Raw genomic sequence first — 15,749 nt, forward strand, 5'->3', positions numbered from 1 at the left:
AAAAAGTCATAATTATCTTTTAAATGGTTTTATTCCATGGCAGAAACAAGCTTCCATAGTATTAATTTATTTTAAACAAACAAACAAACAAACAAATAAATATATAAAAAATTCGTACCCCATACTTTTGAATGTTAGTATATATTCCAAGTCGTCCATAGCTATTTTTGTGAACAACAGGTTATGTATTGATAATCTTCTCCTCTAAAGCTGTAATGTCTCATTTGAGTCCGGTTAAGATTCAGAACGAGATGTGCCATCTTGAGAGCTGCAGAAGAGGGGAAAATTTTCAGTGAAATACTAGCTAAGATTTTTTCTCACACAAATCTGTGAGTTCAGAAGACTTAATAGTCAAAATAGTCATATGGTTTACTTTTATGACACTTTCTTGTATATATATATACAAGGGCGTAGATTTGGTTTCAACATTGGGGGTGGGGGGGTGGGGTGAGCGTTGTTATGCTGCATGTTATTTATTTATTTATTTTAATTAAAAAAATCTGTTTTATGTCTATCTATCTATCTATCTATCTATCTATCTATCTATCTATCTATCTATCTATCTATCTATCTATCTATCTATCTATCTATCTATCTATCTATCTATCTATCTATCTATCTATCTATCTATCTATCTATCTATCTATCTATCTATCTATCTATCTATCTATCCTAACTTTATGGAATTTATCTATAACCATTCATCAAATTCTAACATAACAGAGTAATTCTAAAAAGAAAGAAATTATGTTAAATATTGAAACCGCCAGTAGATGGCAGCGATTCGACGGTTTAATGAGTGAGCTACTTAAATCATTCATTCAAGCCAATTCGTTCAAAAGTCAGATTAAGGAAGAAAACAAACACTGATGCGAATACTTTTGTCATTGATAAGACACTATTGAAAAATAAAGTAACAAAACAGATGGTTGTTTTGGTAACTGGTTACAGTTACACTGATAGTTAGGCTATGGCTAAATTGCACTGGATTAGCTAGCTAAAATATATGTGGAGTGTACTTAGCTATTAGCTACAATGTTTTCATACCTCCTTCTCAGTACATGCTTCATTCTTTTTAACATCCCTCTTTGAACAGAAGTTAATTATAGTCGGTTGGGCAACGGTTCCCTTCATTTTTTGGTGCTACCCGTGCTCTCCATTCAAACATTAGAGCTCCACTCGCGTTGTTTTGGTGAAAGTGCGACGCACATCGGTTGGGCGTTACCAATCGGTTCAATGTAAGGGGGGTATTTTTTTGACTAATTTATTATGACAAACTCATTTGTTTGATTAGAAACAAAATTATTGTTACAAAATAAATTAATTTTATATATATATATATATATATATATATATATATATATATATATATATATATATATATAAACTGCATAAATTTTCTTCAGAATTCCTTTTTTTATTCTCTAGATTAAATAACAGCATACAGGTTCAGAATGACATAATGTTAAGTAAATAAACACACTATTAGGGCACTAATTAGGTTAATTATTCCTTTAAATTATAGTGTTGCCTTTTCATGTCTTTCTCACCAAACAGTAAACGTGCGTGTGCAGTCTCTGCAGTCATTGTGCCTGTCTCTGGCAGCTGTCTGTGAGGTCAGTCTTGTTGTGAAGGCTGTTTAGTTAGACCCAAAGCGTACCGGCTGTTTCATCTGAAACAGAGAATGCAGCTTTCTTCTCAGTCGTGCCATTGTGTTTTCCAAACAAACTGAGCTTTATTAACAAGACAGATATATCCATAAAAAGTAAACCAAGCTTAATAAGTGTCACATGGATCTTTTTGAAAGCATTTGAGAAAAAATGGAGTGAATACTGTATGTAATTTAGCATCTGCGTCAGGACACTATCAGCTGAACGATCGGTAAATTGCCCTCATTACCTGATGTAATCTGCAATTAAAATGAATTCATAATGAATGTCATGGTGGGATATCAAAATTTTGCCTGTGAGCTGTTACCCCATTTTGCCAGTGCCTTTCCTATAAGCCTACACACATTTTTCTAAAGCTGCACACATTTTGTGCATTTATATCAGATAACGGTTATGATCCTCCCCTAGTTTTTTGTCATGAGACAGTAATATTTTCAAGACGCTGTGCAGATGAAAACTAATAAAAATTGCCAAGTCAAGCATCACTTTTAATACTGCTTATACTTAGTGCTTTTAATTTGTAAGTAGGGATGCTAAAATTAATCGACGATTGATTATTTGTTGATAAGAATTGAATCGATAACTTAACTATGATCAATTAAGCAAGGTCATCATATTGCACTCATGCTCAAAACACGTGCAGCAGACACATAAGGAAAAATGAAGCGAGCACGACATATTCTAAGTGTACTAAAGTCTTCAAGCCATGCAATGGATTTGGTAGGCTAGCCCTTTATTTTGAAACATAATACACCAAGGGTCCAAAAAAACCTCCAAACAAGTAATTTTACTGAACATAAGGACTACTTACTTGTGTAAACGGCACAATAAAAGTACATAGAATACCAACAAGTAATAAGATCCGGCTGGATGAGTGATCTTCCAGTGTATTCTATGGTGCATGGTAAATCATGACCAGCCAATCTGAGCGATCAAACCAATCCAAGAGCGCTTCAGCTGTAAAGCAGTGACCGATTGGTTTCGACACATCATCCCTAGCCAATATACCTACCCACCACACCCGAGATCCAGTTTCCTTTGGTTCAACTTTCAAATGACATTGGAAAACACTGTGTCATGTTCGCAACGCGATCAGATCCCGGAAGTCCTATAGCTTTAGCCAAGCAGCATGTCATGTCTCTCCGTGATCTACGCTTTGTCTTATGTTGTGTTTGGGCTCATTCTGAACCAGCTCCTCTAAATAAAGATATGCAATCTACTATGGTTTACTGATGTTTCACAAAGTTACAAACAAAAACTCATCATGTGTATACTGTTTACACGTGTGTCGGCTGCAGTTTTTCATTCAAATACTTGGTATAGCTTGGTCTGTAACTGAAACAAATATGCTTGTTGTATTCTGCTTGTTGAGACCTTTCAGCTATATATGACACAAGTATATCCATTATGTACGATGGTTTTACAGATCACATTTTCACATAAAGCAGTTATAATATGTCAGCAAATTTAAAAGCACTTGTTAAGTGATTTTCATATTCCCTGTATTCACTATAAAGCCAAGCTTCTAATCTTTAAAACAACACCTATTATGATTTCAACGCTTAGTTCACCCAAAAATGAAAATTCTGTCATTAATTACTCAGCCTCATGTCGTTCCAAACCTGTAAGACCTTCGTTCATCTTCAGATCACAAATTAAGATATTTTTGATAAAATCCGATGGCTCAGTGCCTGCATTGCCAGCAAGATAATTAACACTTTCAGATACCCAGAAAGCTACTAAAAACATATTTAAAACAGTTTATGTGACTACAGTGGTTCAACCTTAATATTATAAAGTGACGAGAATACTTTTTGTGCGCCAAAAAAACTAAATAACGACTTTATTCAACAATATCTAGTGATGGGCGTTTTCAAAACACTGCTTCATGAAGCTTCGAAGCTTTACAAATCTTTTGTTTCGAATCAGTGGTTCAGAGCGTGTATCGCCCAAATCTCTCCAAATCGCCCATCACTAGATATTGACGAATAAAGTTTTTAGTTTTAGTTTTATTTTTTTGGCTCACAAAAAGTATTAATATTATAATATTAAGGTTGAACCACTGTAGTCACATAAACTGTGAGTAATTCATTTTTGGTTGAACTAACCCTTTAAGAGGTTAACAATTAATCGATTAATTGATCATCAATTTAAACAACGATCGATTATGGGAATTCATGTAAACTGACATCCCTATTTGTAAGTATTAAACATTGGTATGTAACTTATTCCGCAACATTTTTTGTGCTACAAAAATGAAAAAAAAGACACTATTGCTATTTGCTTGATGGATAATATATCCTGCATACTTTGAGAGACTAAAATTGACAATGGTTATGTATTTATTTTCTTTTCATGAGATGTGTTGTCAGTGGCAAACACACACAGCAGCATGTCGATTTTGAGCACTTCTATATTTGTGCGTTTTGAGGAGAGGCCAGCGTGTGTTTTAATGTATGTGTGTTGGGGTGCCTTTAAAAGCTTTAGAGCTTTCCGTAAATCTTCATGCAGCGTTGTGTTTAATGTCCAGATTAAGGCCCACGCTGTCATTTACAAGCCTTAATATCATCAGATTACACCATTAAAGAGCAGCCAAACAAAAACCCTCAGTAAATAACAAGAATCTAATGAAAGCATCTACACAAACAGCCATCAGCAGCAGAACAAACCACACTCTCAAAATCCCTCACCGCAGGGACACTTACTGACACTTAATGGGAGTATAAAGCAGATGCGTGATGTAGGTTACAAATATAGTTCAGTGTTTCTTATGAAATATATGGAAATATGGCATATGCAAAAGATCTTGCTTGCATCATAGATTCAGTAGTGGTTTGAATTAAAGGTCATGACCTCTTTACAGTGTCCCCAGTGACATCATAGTCATCAGCTCCATGCTAATTTGCATACTATCAGAGCTACAAAGTATGTGAGATTATTATGTCCCAAAGTATGACAATTAGTGCGTCTCAAATCATAGTGCGTTCCCACTGGACTGAAAAATCACAAATGAGATCTTTTTAACATCTCAATCATTTCTTCTAGAGAGCAAGGAGATTATATGTAGAGCGAATGGAAGTTTCATGGAAAGTTTCTCCTTTAGAGTTTCAGAAGAGATCTCAGTTGTGTCTAATGTGCTTAGATACCAGAGATTTGCCAAGACACCAACGTCTAAATTTAAAGGATAGAGATGAATTCAAACATTTCTCATTAACCCTGTTGTGTTCGGGTCATTTTGACCCGGAGAGAATTTTCTTTTTCCTGAAAATGTTAATTATTGTCTTTGCATTGGACTAATACTGACATGGTATAACTACTTCCAAAAATTACGATCAATCCGTTTCAAAAATAAATACAAAACCTGTCCTAATTGAAATAAATTAAGTTGACAAAAGCTTGAGTGCAATATTTGGTGATAATATAGCATAACGAGAGATTTATAATCTATTTTTTTAGGCCAGTCATTTTTGACTGTTACAAGGTTTTCAACACAGCGTAAGGGTTAAATTCTTCTAAATGCAAATGATCTGAGCTTCTGTATACATTTATTGTATAGTTCTGTACGATAAAGTATGGCAACAATTGTCTCATTTGTGTCTATTTTTATCTCTTAAGTTGAGTTTAAGGGATAGTTATTGATGTTTTGATCAAAAGATGATGTTTTGAAGAATATTTTTATATAAAAGGTGCCCTAGAACCAGTTTTTTACAAGATGTAATATAAGTCTAAGGTGTCCCCTGAATGTGTCTGTGAAGTTTCAGCTCAAAATACCCCATAGATTTTTTTTAAGTAATTTTTTTAACTGCCTATTTTGGGGCATCATTAACTATGCACCGATTCAGCGCGCGGCCCCTTTAAATCATGCGCGTTTATGAATTATACAGACTGCAAGTGTTTAAAAATGAAAATAGCGACGGCTCTTGTCTCCGTGAATACAGTAAGAAACGATGGTAACTTTAACCACATTTAACAGTACATTAGCAACATGCTAACAAAATATTTAGAAAGACAATTCACAAATATCACTAAAAATATCATGATATCATGGATCATGTGTTATTATTGCTCCATCTGCCATTTTTCGCTATTGTTCTTGCTTGCTTATCTAGTCTGATGATTCAGCTGTGCACATCCAGACGTTAATACTGGCTACCCTTGTCTAATGCCTTGAACATGGGCTGGCATATGCAAATATTGGGGTCATACATATTAATGATCCCGACTGTTACGTAACAGTTTGATTCTAGGGCACCTTTAAAAAAATACTATGGAAGTCAATGGGGTCTATCAACTGTTTGGTTACCAACAATCTTCAAAATAACATATTTTGTGTTCAGCAGCAGAAAGAAATTCATACAGGTTTGGAATAACCTGAGGGTGAGTAAATGATGACAGAAATTTCAACTATCCCTTTAAATGAAAGAGCAAACTTTGAGCAGTAAAAGTTTCTTCTGGGTTGAACGTAGTATTCCAGAGATGATCAGATAGTAAAGTTTAGTAAAGAATTTCAAAGTATGCATCCATCCAAAGTCAATTCACTTGGCGGCCATCTTTGAAACATCTCTCGGGCATTCAAGTGCAGCTCCTATCTCTTTGAATAGGGAAACATCAAATTCTCCAAAGCTGTTTGCCAATCTTTCGATTAAATTTCAAATTTCAAATAACCAATGAAATCTGACAACGATTGTCTCATAACTTGTTTCTAAATGCCCGAATCATGACAAAAAACTGTATTTTTCAGGCTTAATCAAGCTAATGCGCATACGCAGTCCTAAGTGCGCACCTCTATAGGAAGCATGCATCTGACTGTTTCTATAGGAACCGGAGCTTCTACTTTACTATTCAGCAATATGCTCTCATTTAGAAGGCAGGATTTATTCCGCCATATTGCACGTTGCACTTTCTCCAAATCATAATAATACGAGTGCACCATCTTTCTATATATGTATAAAGTCTTTGATCCATCCTTCAGCAGCAGTTGTTTGAAACTAATAGTTCATAAAACAAACATTCATTTTAACACTTAACTTAGTGCATGTTTTTAGTATGTAGTAAGTACAGATTCAGTCAAGCCTTTGTGTCGCTGTGAATGTCACCAGACATTCTCCGAGGTCTTCATGGGTGGCAGGATTTGATCTTCCGCTCCGGGTTCAGCGGTGAGATCGCTAACAAGCCTGGACAGCAGGCGCAGCTGAAGCGGTTTAACAAGAACAGTCAAGAAACCGTCTCACTCCGTCAGCCTATACGCTTCTTCTTTCTTTTGTCATTCTTTGGTCTCTCTGGGACTTTTCTTTTTTCTTTCTTTCTTTTTCTTCTCTGTGTGTTGCTTTGATCCTTGCCACCTGTTTCCATCTGAATGTGACACAAAACTGTGTGTTTTAGATCTTGAGTCTCTTGTGATTCAGTAAAGCGTCTTTCACAGATGCAGTTCTGTCATGAGAAACTTTGTGGTTTTGTCCCTTTGCAAGCACAAAACAATTTGACAGTATTAATTGTAAAGAAGTAATGAAATAAAAAAATAATACTGTTGCCCCCTAACTCGTACATATTGTATAATATTTTTCTACTAGTTCCACCTTATTTTTTTGGGACCTCAGTGATTAGATTATATTCAGTTATATGGAAATAAAGCAAACAATATAGTGGCTTTTATCATTTAATCATTTAATAGCCTTAATAAAATTATTATAAAAATAATTATAAATAAATCAAGGTGTGTGTGTCTGTTTTGACTGAATATTGTATATATATATATTATTTAAAAAAGTATTTTTATTAAAAATATATTGTATGTATTATTAGTGTATTACACTTGTAACTAGCTAATTATAAAAAATAAAAATCAATGAAAAGAGTCCTCCATAATATTAAAAAAAAAATTATGTGACGTCTCTTTTACTTATTCATTTAAATGTTGAACAAAAAAAGCAAGTACATTGTGTTAGATAAATATTTGCTCATTAAAGCAGAACAACTAGTAAAAAAGAGGATCATGGGTAATGGAAATGAAAGCTGTGCCATTTAATTGGTTGATGTGGGCAATAAAAATACCATGTTCAATAACCAGTGTGTGGGTTTGATAAATGTTTAACTACTTTTGCAGAGGAAATATTAAGCATGCAATTCTGCATAACTGATATAGTAAGGAATAGTAATTAGAAGACAGTACTGTGAAGTGTAAGTAAAACTCTGTTTTTTTCCTCTTTGTTAGTTTAATTTTGTGGGTAAACTCCTGGGCCCTCGAGGGAACTCATTAAAGAGACTGCAAGAGGACACGCTGACCAAGATGTCCATCCTCGGCAAGGGATCCATGAGAGACAAAGAAAAGGTATTCTTTTTTCCCCCTTATTATCAGTATTTTTCCTTTGGGCCGTTAATCAGAGTGTACGACACCGGAGCTGGGGCTTTTTTATGTCCCGTTTTTCACCGCATCGTCTCATTGTCTCCGCTGTCACGGGTGAGAAGCGTTCTGAACGATCTCCACTGCGTCTGTCGCTTTTCTGCGTGCTGCGCCGCTGATTGAATCGATCGATAGTTGCTGATGGGCCGCTCCCCCCCCCCCCCACTTCACCTGGAAAGAGGGATACGATGTCATAAAGAAATGCTAACCTCAGCATCCTGTCAGAGAGAGAAAGAACACAAGAGACAAAGGGAAAGAGAGATATATTCTGACAGGTTTTTGGGGTTATTGGCAAACAACAGAGTAGTTCTTCCAGCAGTTCTCTCAACTGACTTCGGCTGTTCAAATTCAGAAGCATTCTCATTCTCAAAGAGGTTCTTTTGTACTATTTAGTTATTTTTCCTTATAATGCAAGTCAAGGTTTCTTGCACCAAAAACTCGTAATTTCATTTTAGATGATCCATTCGGTTCAGGTCTATAAGTGTTTTCAATACAAACTCAATCTACACGGATGGATTTAGTTGGAAAATTGAATTCCTAATGTCCAAAGTATTTTAACCCTGTGGGGTCTGAGGTGTTTTATGGGCCCTGGAGGTGTTTTGACATGCCCTGACATTTGTGCTTATTTTAGTTACTTATAACATTTTTATGACTTAATGCACTTTAGGGTGTAAACTGCATTTGAAATCTGAATTAATGGTGTTATTAAGTTAAATTGATGGTGTGCTTTAAAGGATTAGTTCACTTTAAAATGAAAGTTACCCCAATATTTACTCACCCTCAAGCCATAATAGGTTTATAAGACTTTCTTCTTTCTGATGAACACAATCTGAGTTATATTAATCCTGACACATCCGAGTTTTATGATGGCAGTGAACGGGACCGACGAGTATGAAGCTGAAGAAAGTGCTTCCATCAATCATAAACGTACTCCAGACAGTTAATAAAGGCCTTCTGAAGCAAAGCAATGTGTTTATGTAAGAAAAATATCCATATTTAACAAGTTAAGTAAAATATCTAGCTTCCGCCAGACTGTCTTCTGTATTCAACTTACGAAAAAAAGCTTTTTTTGAAAGTTAAATACAGAAGGTGTAAGATGTAGCATAAGCGTTTTGAAATGCGAAAGGTGTTACACTTTCTTCCTAAGTTGAATATGGAAGGCAGTCTGGCAGAAGCTAGATATTTTACTTTGTAACATGTTAAATATGGATATTTTTTGTACACAAATGCATCGCTTCGCTTTAGAAGGCCTTTATTAACCCCCGGAGCGGTGTGGAGAACGTTTTGCTTTTTTGAAGGATGCGCTTTCTTGAGCTTTAAACTCGGTGGTCCCGTTCACTGCCATTATAAAACTCGGATGCGTCAGGATATTTAGTAATATAACTCTGATTGTGTTCATCAGAAAGATCACTCCACAATGATTGGCTGCCATCCTGCATTTTTGCACTTCTCATTTGCATAAAGTTTTCGATGCTTCACTGTCAATCCCACAATCCACTCACTCAGCTCCCATAGAGAATAAAGTGAAAACATACACTACTTTTTAAAAGGGTCAGTGAGATTTTTTTGAATGTTGTTGAGCATAAGTGTTTTATGCTCACAATGGCTGCATTTATTTGAACAAAAATGCAATAAAACAATATTTTGAAATATTATTATAACTTTCTATATATTATAGAATTCCTGTAATACACAGTCTTCAGTGTCACATGATCATTCAGAAATCATTCTAATATGCTGATTTGCTGCTTAAGAAAGTATTATTATTTGTAAATAAACAAAAAAAAAACAAAAACAAAAAAAATCCACCATAAACTTTTAGAACAGGCTGCACCTATAAGAGTGTTCTAAATGACATAGCTATAATTGACTAAAAATGTTTTATATGTATCCTCTAAATTATCAACATTTCCCCCACAGCATATTTCTCACAGATTTGTGCGTGTCATGTTGGTTTTGGGCCATTTCTGAATAGCTGAACCGCAGGTGATTTTGATGTGTGCATGTATAAGCGTGCTTGCAATTACATTCCCTGTTCACACGAGCAATCTTCTCCCTTCAGACAGCTGTTACAGAGCTCAGGGTGTTCTGGAAGGGTTTATCTACTAATTGGGCGTGTTGTTATTGACTGCTGCACTCCTCCGGTCCTGTCAGATTTCGGTGAACAAGCTCTCCATGGAGAAAAGCGAGAGAGGGAGAATTGTGCGGCGCAAATTGGACGGTTTGGATCTGGAACGCTCACCTGCACGGTTTTAAGCCGTTTGGAGATTCTCCTGCAGTGCCGTCTCACAGAAGAGAGGAGAGATTTGCTTAAAGCTCATAATTCTCTTTGATGTTCTAGAATTCGCAGAAACAAATTTCACAGAATTTACCAAACGATGTTGATAGTAAACATACACGCCCCAAACCCCACAAGAGGTTGTTTTTTGGAAGCAGTTTAGAAAACTTAAAAACATATATATGTGTGTTCACTGATAAATATGTAAAATATGTTCTTACAAAGTTGTAGACCATACAAATATAACATAATTATTTTTATAATCAAAACTGATACTTTACATCCTTAAAGGTGCAGTAAGCAATTTCTGAGAAATCAACCCAAACAAACACACCCCTTCCTTCATCGCTCCGCCCCCAAAATGCACGAACACACAATGCAAGAGTGGATGTCTCTTTATCATAGCCGAAGGGAAGCAAAATAATGCTTTGTGAAAAATAGAACGAAAATGACAAATGAACGACAAGGAAGAACAAAAGATTAGCATACAGTACACAAGAGCAGTGTTGGGCATGTTACTTTAAAAAAAGTAATTAGTTATAGTTACTAATTACTTCTCACAAATAGTAATGGCGTTAGTAACTGAGTTACATCATTTTAAAAGTAACGAATTACCAGGGAAAGTAACTTTTAAAAAAAGTAATGATCTCATTGTTAATAGTTCTCACCATTTATTCTGAGGGTATGACCAATTGTTTATCCACTTTCTTTAAAGTATTCTAAACTTTTCTTGTCAAACGGTGGTGAATTTTTCTAGACCTCTGCAATTAACTTCTCCGCAATATCGTCTGCCATTTTAAATGCGCGAGCCCTTAAATTAGAATGGATTCTGATTGGCTGTCAGTGTTTTATCGTTCAACAGCTGGAAAAAATCATTCTAAAAGTGATCCCAACGGTATTGTTTCTCTATATTGTCATCAGTTATGATATGGACAGTGGTATTCTTTTGTATTTAGAACAATTTTTAGAATCATATCTTTATCGTTATCTTCATAGTTATCGTTCTTGGTGTGAACAGGCCTTTAAACTAGTCAACCTCACGAGTTGATTTTTTGGACAACTAGTTGACTAGTCTCCAATCATGACCCATCCCTACTGCCATTACACACACACACACACACACACACACACACACACACACACACACACACGCACTCTGTTACCTCACCATATCAGCACTAAGCTCACCTCTTTCAGTAAACAGCAGATTTGAGGATGGAATTAGCATCTTATTTGCATAACAGCGACTGTCTTAAAGACACCAGATTAATTGCATTACATCAGAGGAAGCATAGCAGACAGACACACATGCGCTTAACAGCACGTTTTGCTCTCTGATGAAACACCATGTTAAATAAAGGAATCTCACCATGCTTTTGAAATAAAGCAGTGTCATCTGTGCATCTGACAGGTGGGCTGATGTAATTCTTTGCCATGTTTTTGTCTCACGGATCCTGTTAAATTGCTCTTTTGCTTTGCGCCAGCTCACAGTGCTGGATACAAGCCCCCCTTCACTTGCTGCCCAGTGTTAATGGATTTGCATATGGAATTTCCATTTTAATTGAATTGAATATGCATGGCATAATTACTATGTGCAGTTTATTAATTCCACTTATTTATTTATTTACATCCTCAATATCCAGAACGTGACATTCCGAAGGTGAAAAAAGGGATTTTCCTTCTTGCGTCTTCTATTTCTAACTTATTATTTACATTATTTTATTTTTTTTATTTATCCTTATTTTATTTAAATTCGTAACTTCTTTGATGAATAGAAAGTTAATTTAAAACTAGTAATCTTCTATAACAATAAATTTCATTAGTGTCAATTTAATGTGTCCTTGCTCAATAAAAGTATTAATTTCTTTTGATAATTTTTTTGAACTTAAAATATTTTTAACAGGCTGTTTTTGCTACTGTATTTTTTATTCATTTTTATTTAATTTTAAAATATTTAAAGGATTTGTTCATTTTAAAATGAAAATTACCCCAAGCTTTACTCACCTTCAAGCCATCCTAGGTGTAGGATGAATTTTTCTGATGAACACAATCTGAGTTATATTAATAAAAATCTTGATGCGCCCAAGCTTTATAATTGCAGTGAACGGTATCAACGAGTATGAAGCTCAATAAAGTGCCTCCATCCACATCCATCCATCATAAACATACTCCACACAGCTCCAGAGGGTTAATAAAGGCCTTCTGAAACGAAGCGATGTGTTTGTGTAAGAAAAATATCCACATTTAACAAGAACGATCATGTGACACTGAAGACTGGAGAAATTATGCTGAAAATTCAAAAATGTGCAAAGTGCAAAAATGCAGGATGGCAGCCAATCACATTCTGTTGAACATATTACTAAATATCCTGACGCATCCGAGTTTAAAGCTCAAGAAAGTGCATTCATCCAAAGCAAAACATACTCCACATGGCTCCGTGGGGTTAATAAAAGCTTTCTAAAGTGAAGCTATTCATTATGCAATTATGAAAAATATCCATATTTAACATGTTATAAAGTAAAATATCTAGCTTCCACCAGACCGCCTTCCATATTCAACTTACTAAGAAAGTTGAATACGGAAGGCGGTCTGGTGGAAGCTACAAACCTGATTCCAAAAAAGTTGAGACTGTACAAATTGTGAATAAAAACAGAATGCAATGATGTGGACGTTTCAAATTTCAATATTTTATTCAGAATACAACATAGATGACATATCAAATGTTTAAACTGAGAAAATGTATCATTTTAAGGGAAAAATAAGTTGATTTTAAATTTCATGGCATCAACACATCTCAAAAAAGTTGGGACAATGCCATGTTTACCACTGTGTAGCATCCCCTCTTCTTTTTATAACAGTCTGCAAACATCTGGGGACCGAGGAGACAAGTTACTCAAGATTAGGAATGGGAATGTTGTCCCATTCTTGTCTAATACAGGCTTCTAGTTGCTCAACTGTCTTAGGTCTTCTTTGTCGCATCTTCCTCTTTATGATGCACCAAATGTTTTCTATGGGTGAAAGATCTGGACTGCAGGCTGGCCATTTCAGTACCCGGATCCTTCTTCTACGCAGCCATGATGTTGTAATTGATGCAGTATGTGGTCTGGCATTGTCATGTTGGAAAATGCAAGGTCTTCCCTGAAAGAGACGACGTCTGGATGGGAGCATATGTTGTTCTAGAACTTGGATATACCTTTCAGCATTGATGGTGCCTTTCCAGATATGTAAGATGCCCATGCCACACGCACTCATGCAACCCCATACCATCAGAGATGCAGGCTTCTGAACTGAGCGCTGATAACAACTTGGGTTGTCCTTGCCCTCTTTAGTCCGGATGACATGGCATCCCAGTTTTACAAAAAGAACTTCAAATTTTGATTCGTCTGACCACAGAACAGTTTTTCACCTTCAACATTTGATATGTTATTTATATTCTATTGTGAATAAAATATAAGTTTATGAGATTTGTAAATTATTGCATTCCTTTTTTATTCACAATTTGTACAGTGTCCCAACTTTTTTGGAATCGGGTTTGTAGATATTTTACTTCATAACTTGTTAAATATGGATATTTTTCTTACACAAACACATCGCTTCACTCCAGAAGGCCTTTATTAACCCCCTGTAGCCGTTCACTGCCATTATAAAGCTCAGATGCATCAGGATATTTATTAATATAAATCCAAATGTGAAGAAAGATGGACACCTTGGATGGCTTGAGGGTGAGTAAATATTGGGGTAATTTTCATTTGAAAGTGAACTAATCCTTTAACTTTTTCAATAAGTAAAATATATATTGATTAATTGACAGTTAATTTATACTATTTTTAGTTCCTGTAGCAGAGGACGGTGCTGGTAAATGTGTCCAACTGCATAAATGTTTTTTTTTTTGTATGCTTACCTTAAAAGGAAGAAGAGCTGCGAAAGAGCGGAGAGGCAAAATATCATCACCTTAACGAAGATCTCCATGTGCTGATCGAGGTGTTCGCTCCCCCCGCCGAAGCGTATGCGAGAATGGGTCACGCTCTGGAAGAGATAAAGAAATTCCTTATTCCGGTACGTCTGTGCATACAGGTGTGAGTGCAATCTGCATCAGCATTCATGTTTGCTGTTACCTGTTTGCAGTTTTTATTACCTTCAGACAAAAAGTAAATATTCTCTTATACCAGACACTATGCATAATATGTACACGTGTGTGCGCAGTATTGACTTTATGTGTATAACATCTCACAGTCACATCTGTTATGCTAATAAAAAGCTAGATTAAATGTTACTATTTATATACAGAATGCTTCCTCTTGGGGAAAAACACATGTTGGTGCGTGTTTGGGGTTGCAGGGGGCATATATTTCCCCTTGAAAAACATTATTGCATGTTACAGCTCATTAACTCGCGCCCATATGTGTGTGTCGTACAGGACTATAATGATGAGATCAGACAGGCACAGCTACAGGAGCTGACGTATCTGAACGGCGGCTCGGAGGACGCGAAAGTCCCAGCGGCGAGAGGCAAAACCAGCACACGAGGCAGAGGAACACCAGCGCCGGGACCGCACAGGTACGGCTGCGTACGATCGAGTTTGATTGTAATCACTAGCTATGTTTCCATCAACCTATTTTTATGTGCATTTTGGGATATTGCATTAAAAACACTGGATGGAATCTCCAAGATGTGCATAAATTTGCATAAAAACATATGTGCTCAATTGAGGTGGATACATTTTTATCCGATAAGAAGAGGCATACACTACGATGGAAACACATTTACAGAATAAATCTCTCGATGCGCAACAAAAAACTCTCGTGATGTGATTGGTTACCTTAACTAACCAGCAGACTAATTTCATAGCTCATAACTCATAACTCCTTAATTTCACCTTCTCTGTTAATTTTTTTTTCTTTCTGTTGTTTATTGAGCAAAGAATTTTAAACTCCACTGAGAGTTTAATGCGGTATAACTGACAGATTTATTCTCACATGGACTGATGCTAATGTCATTTCCTCAAATCAGTCTCATTTTCATTATAGTTGGAGAGGAAAATTCAATCAAACCATCAAAGTAATCTTCCATTAGAGGATAGAATATAATCAGTCGTGTATTGTGTTTTTTTTTTTTTTGTAAATGATAGCCAGAAACTAGACTAGATCTGTCCAGATTTTAGAGTGGAATTTTTTATGTACTCTACAAGATTTTTTTTGTGATTTTTTTGTTGTTTTTGCAAGATGTTTTATGCTCACCAGCATTTATTTGATCAAAAATACAAAAATATATGATAATTTAAAACAGCAATATTGTAAAATATTCTTGCAATTTAAAATAATAACTGCTAATAATAACTGCTTTCTATTTTAATATATTTTATTCCTGTGATTGCAAAGCTCCAGTCTTCAGTGTCACAGAA

At 35.6% G+C, this 15,749-nt stretch overlaps 1 protein-coding gene across 1 annotated transcript in view; it reads left to right on the forward strand.

Moving 5' to 3' along the window:
- khdrbs3 (KH domain containing, RNA binding, signal transduction associated 3) overlaps nt 1–15,749 on the forward strand; it is a 158,184-nt gene that overhangs the window by 104,739 nt on the left and 37,696 nt on the right. Inside the window, exons 3-5 of the mRNA XM_067361462.1 lie at nt 7,882–7,998; nt 14,258–14,404; nt 14,766–14,905. Coding sequence (XP_067217563.1) covers nt 7,882–7,998; nt 14,258–14,404; nt 14,766–14,905 — 404 coding nt within the window. The remainder of the gene's footprint in view (nt 1–7,881; nt 7,999–14,257; nt 14,405–14,765; nt 14,906–15,749) is intronic.

The sequence above is a fragment of the Chanodichthys erythropterus genome, chromosome 15 (genome assembly GCF_024489055.1).
Source record: "Chanodichthys erythropterus isolate Z2021 chromosome 15, ASM2448905v1, whole genome shotgun sequence".
NCBI classification, from domain to species: domain Eukaryota; kingdom Metazoa; phylum Chordata; class Actinopteri; order Cypriniformes; family Xenocyprididae; genus Chanodichthys; species Chanodichthys erythropterus.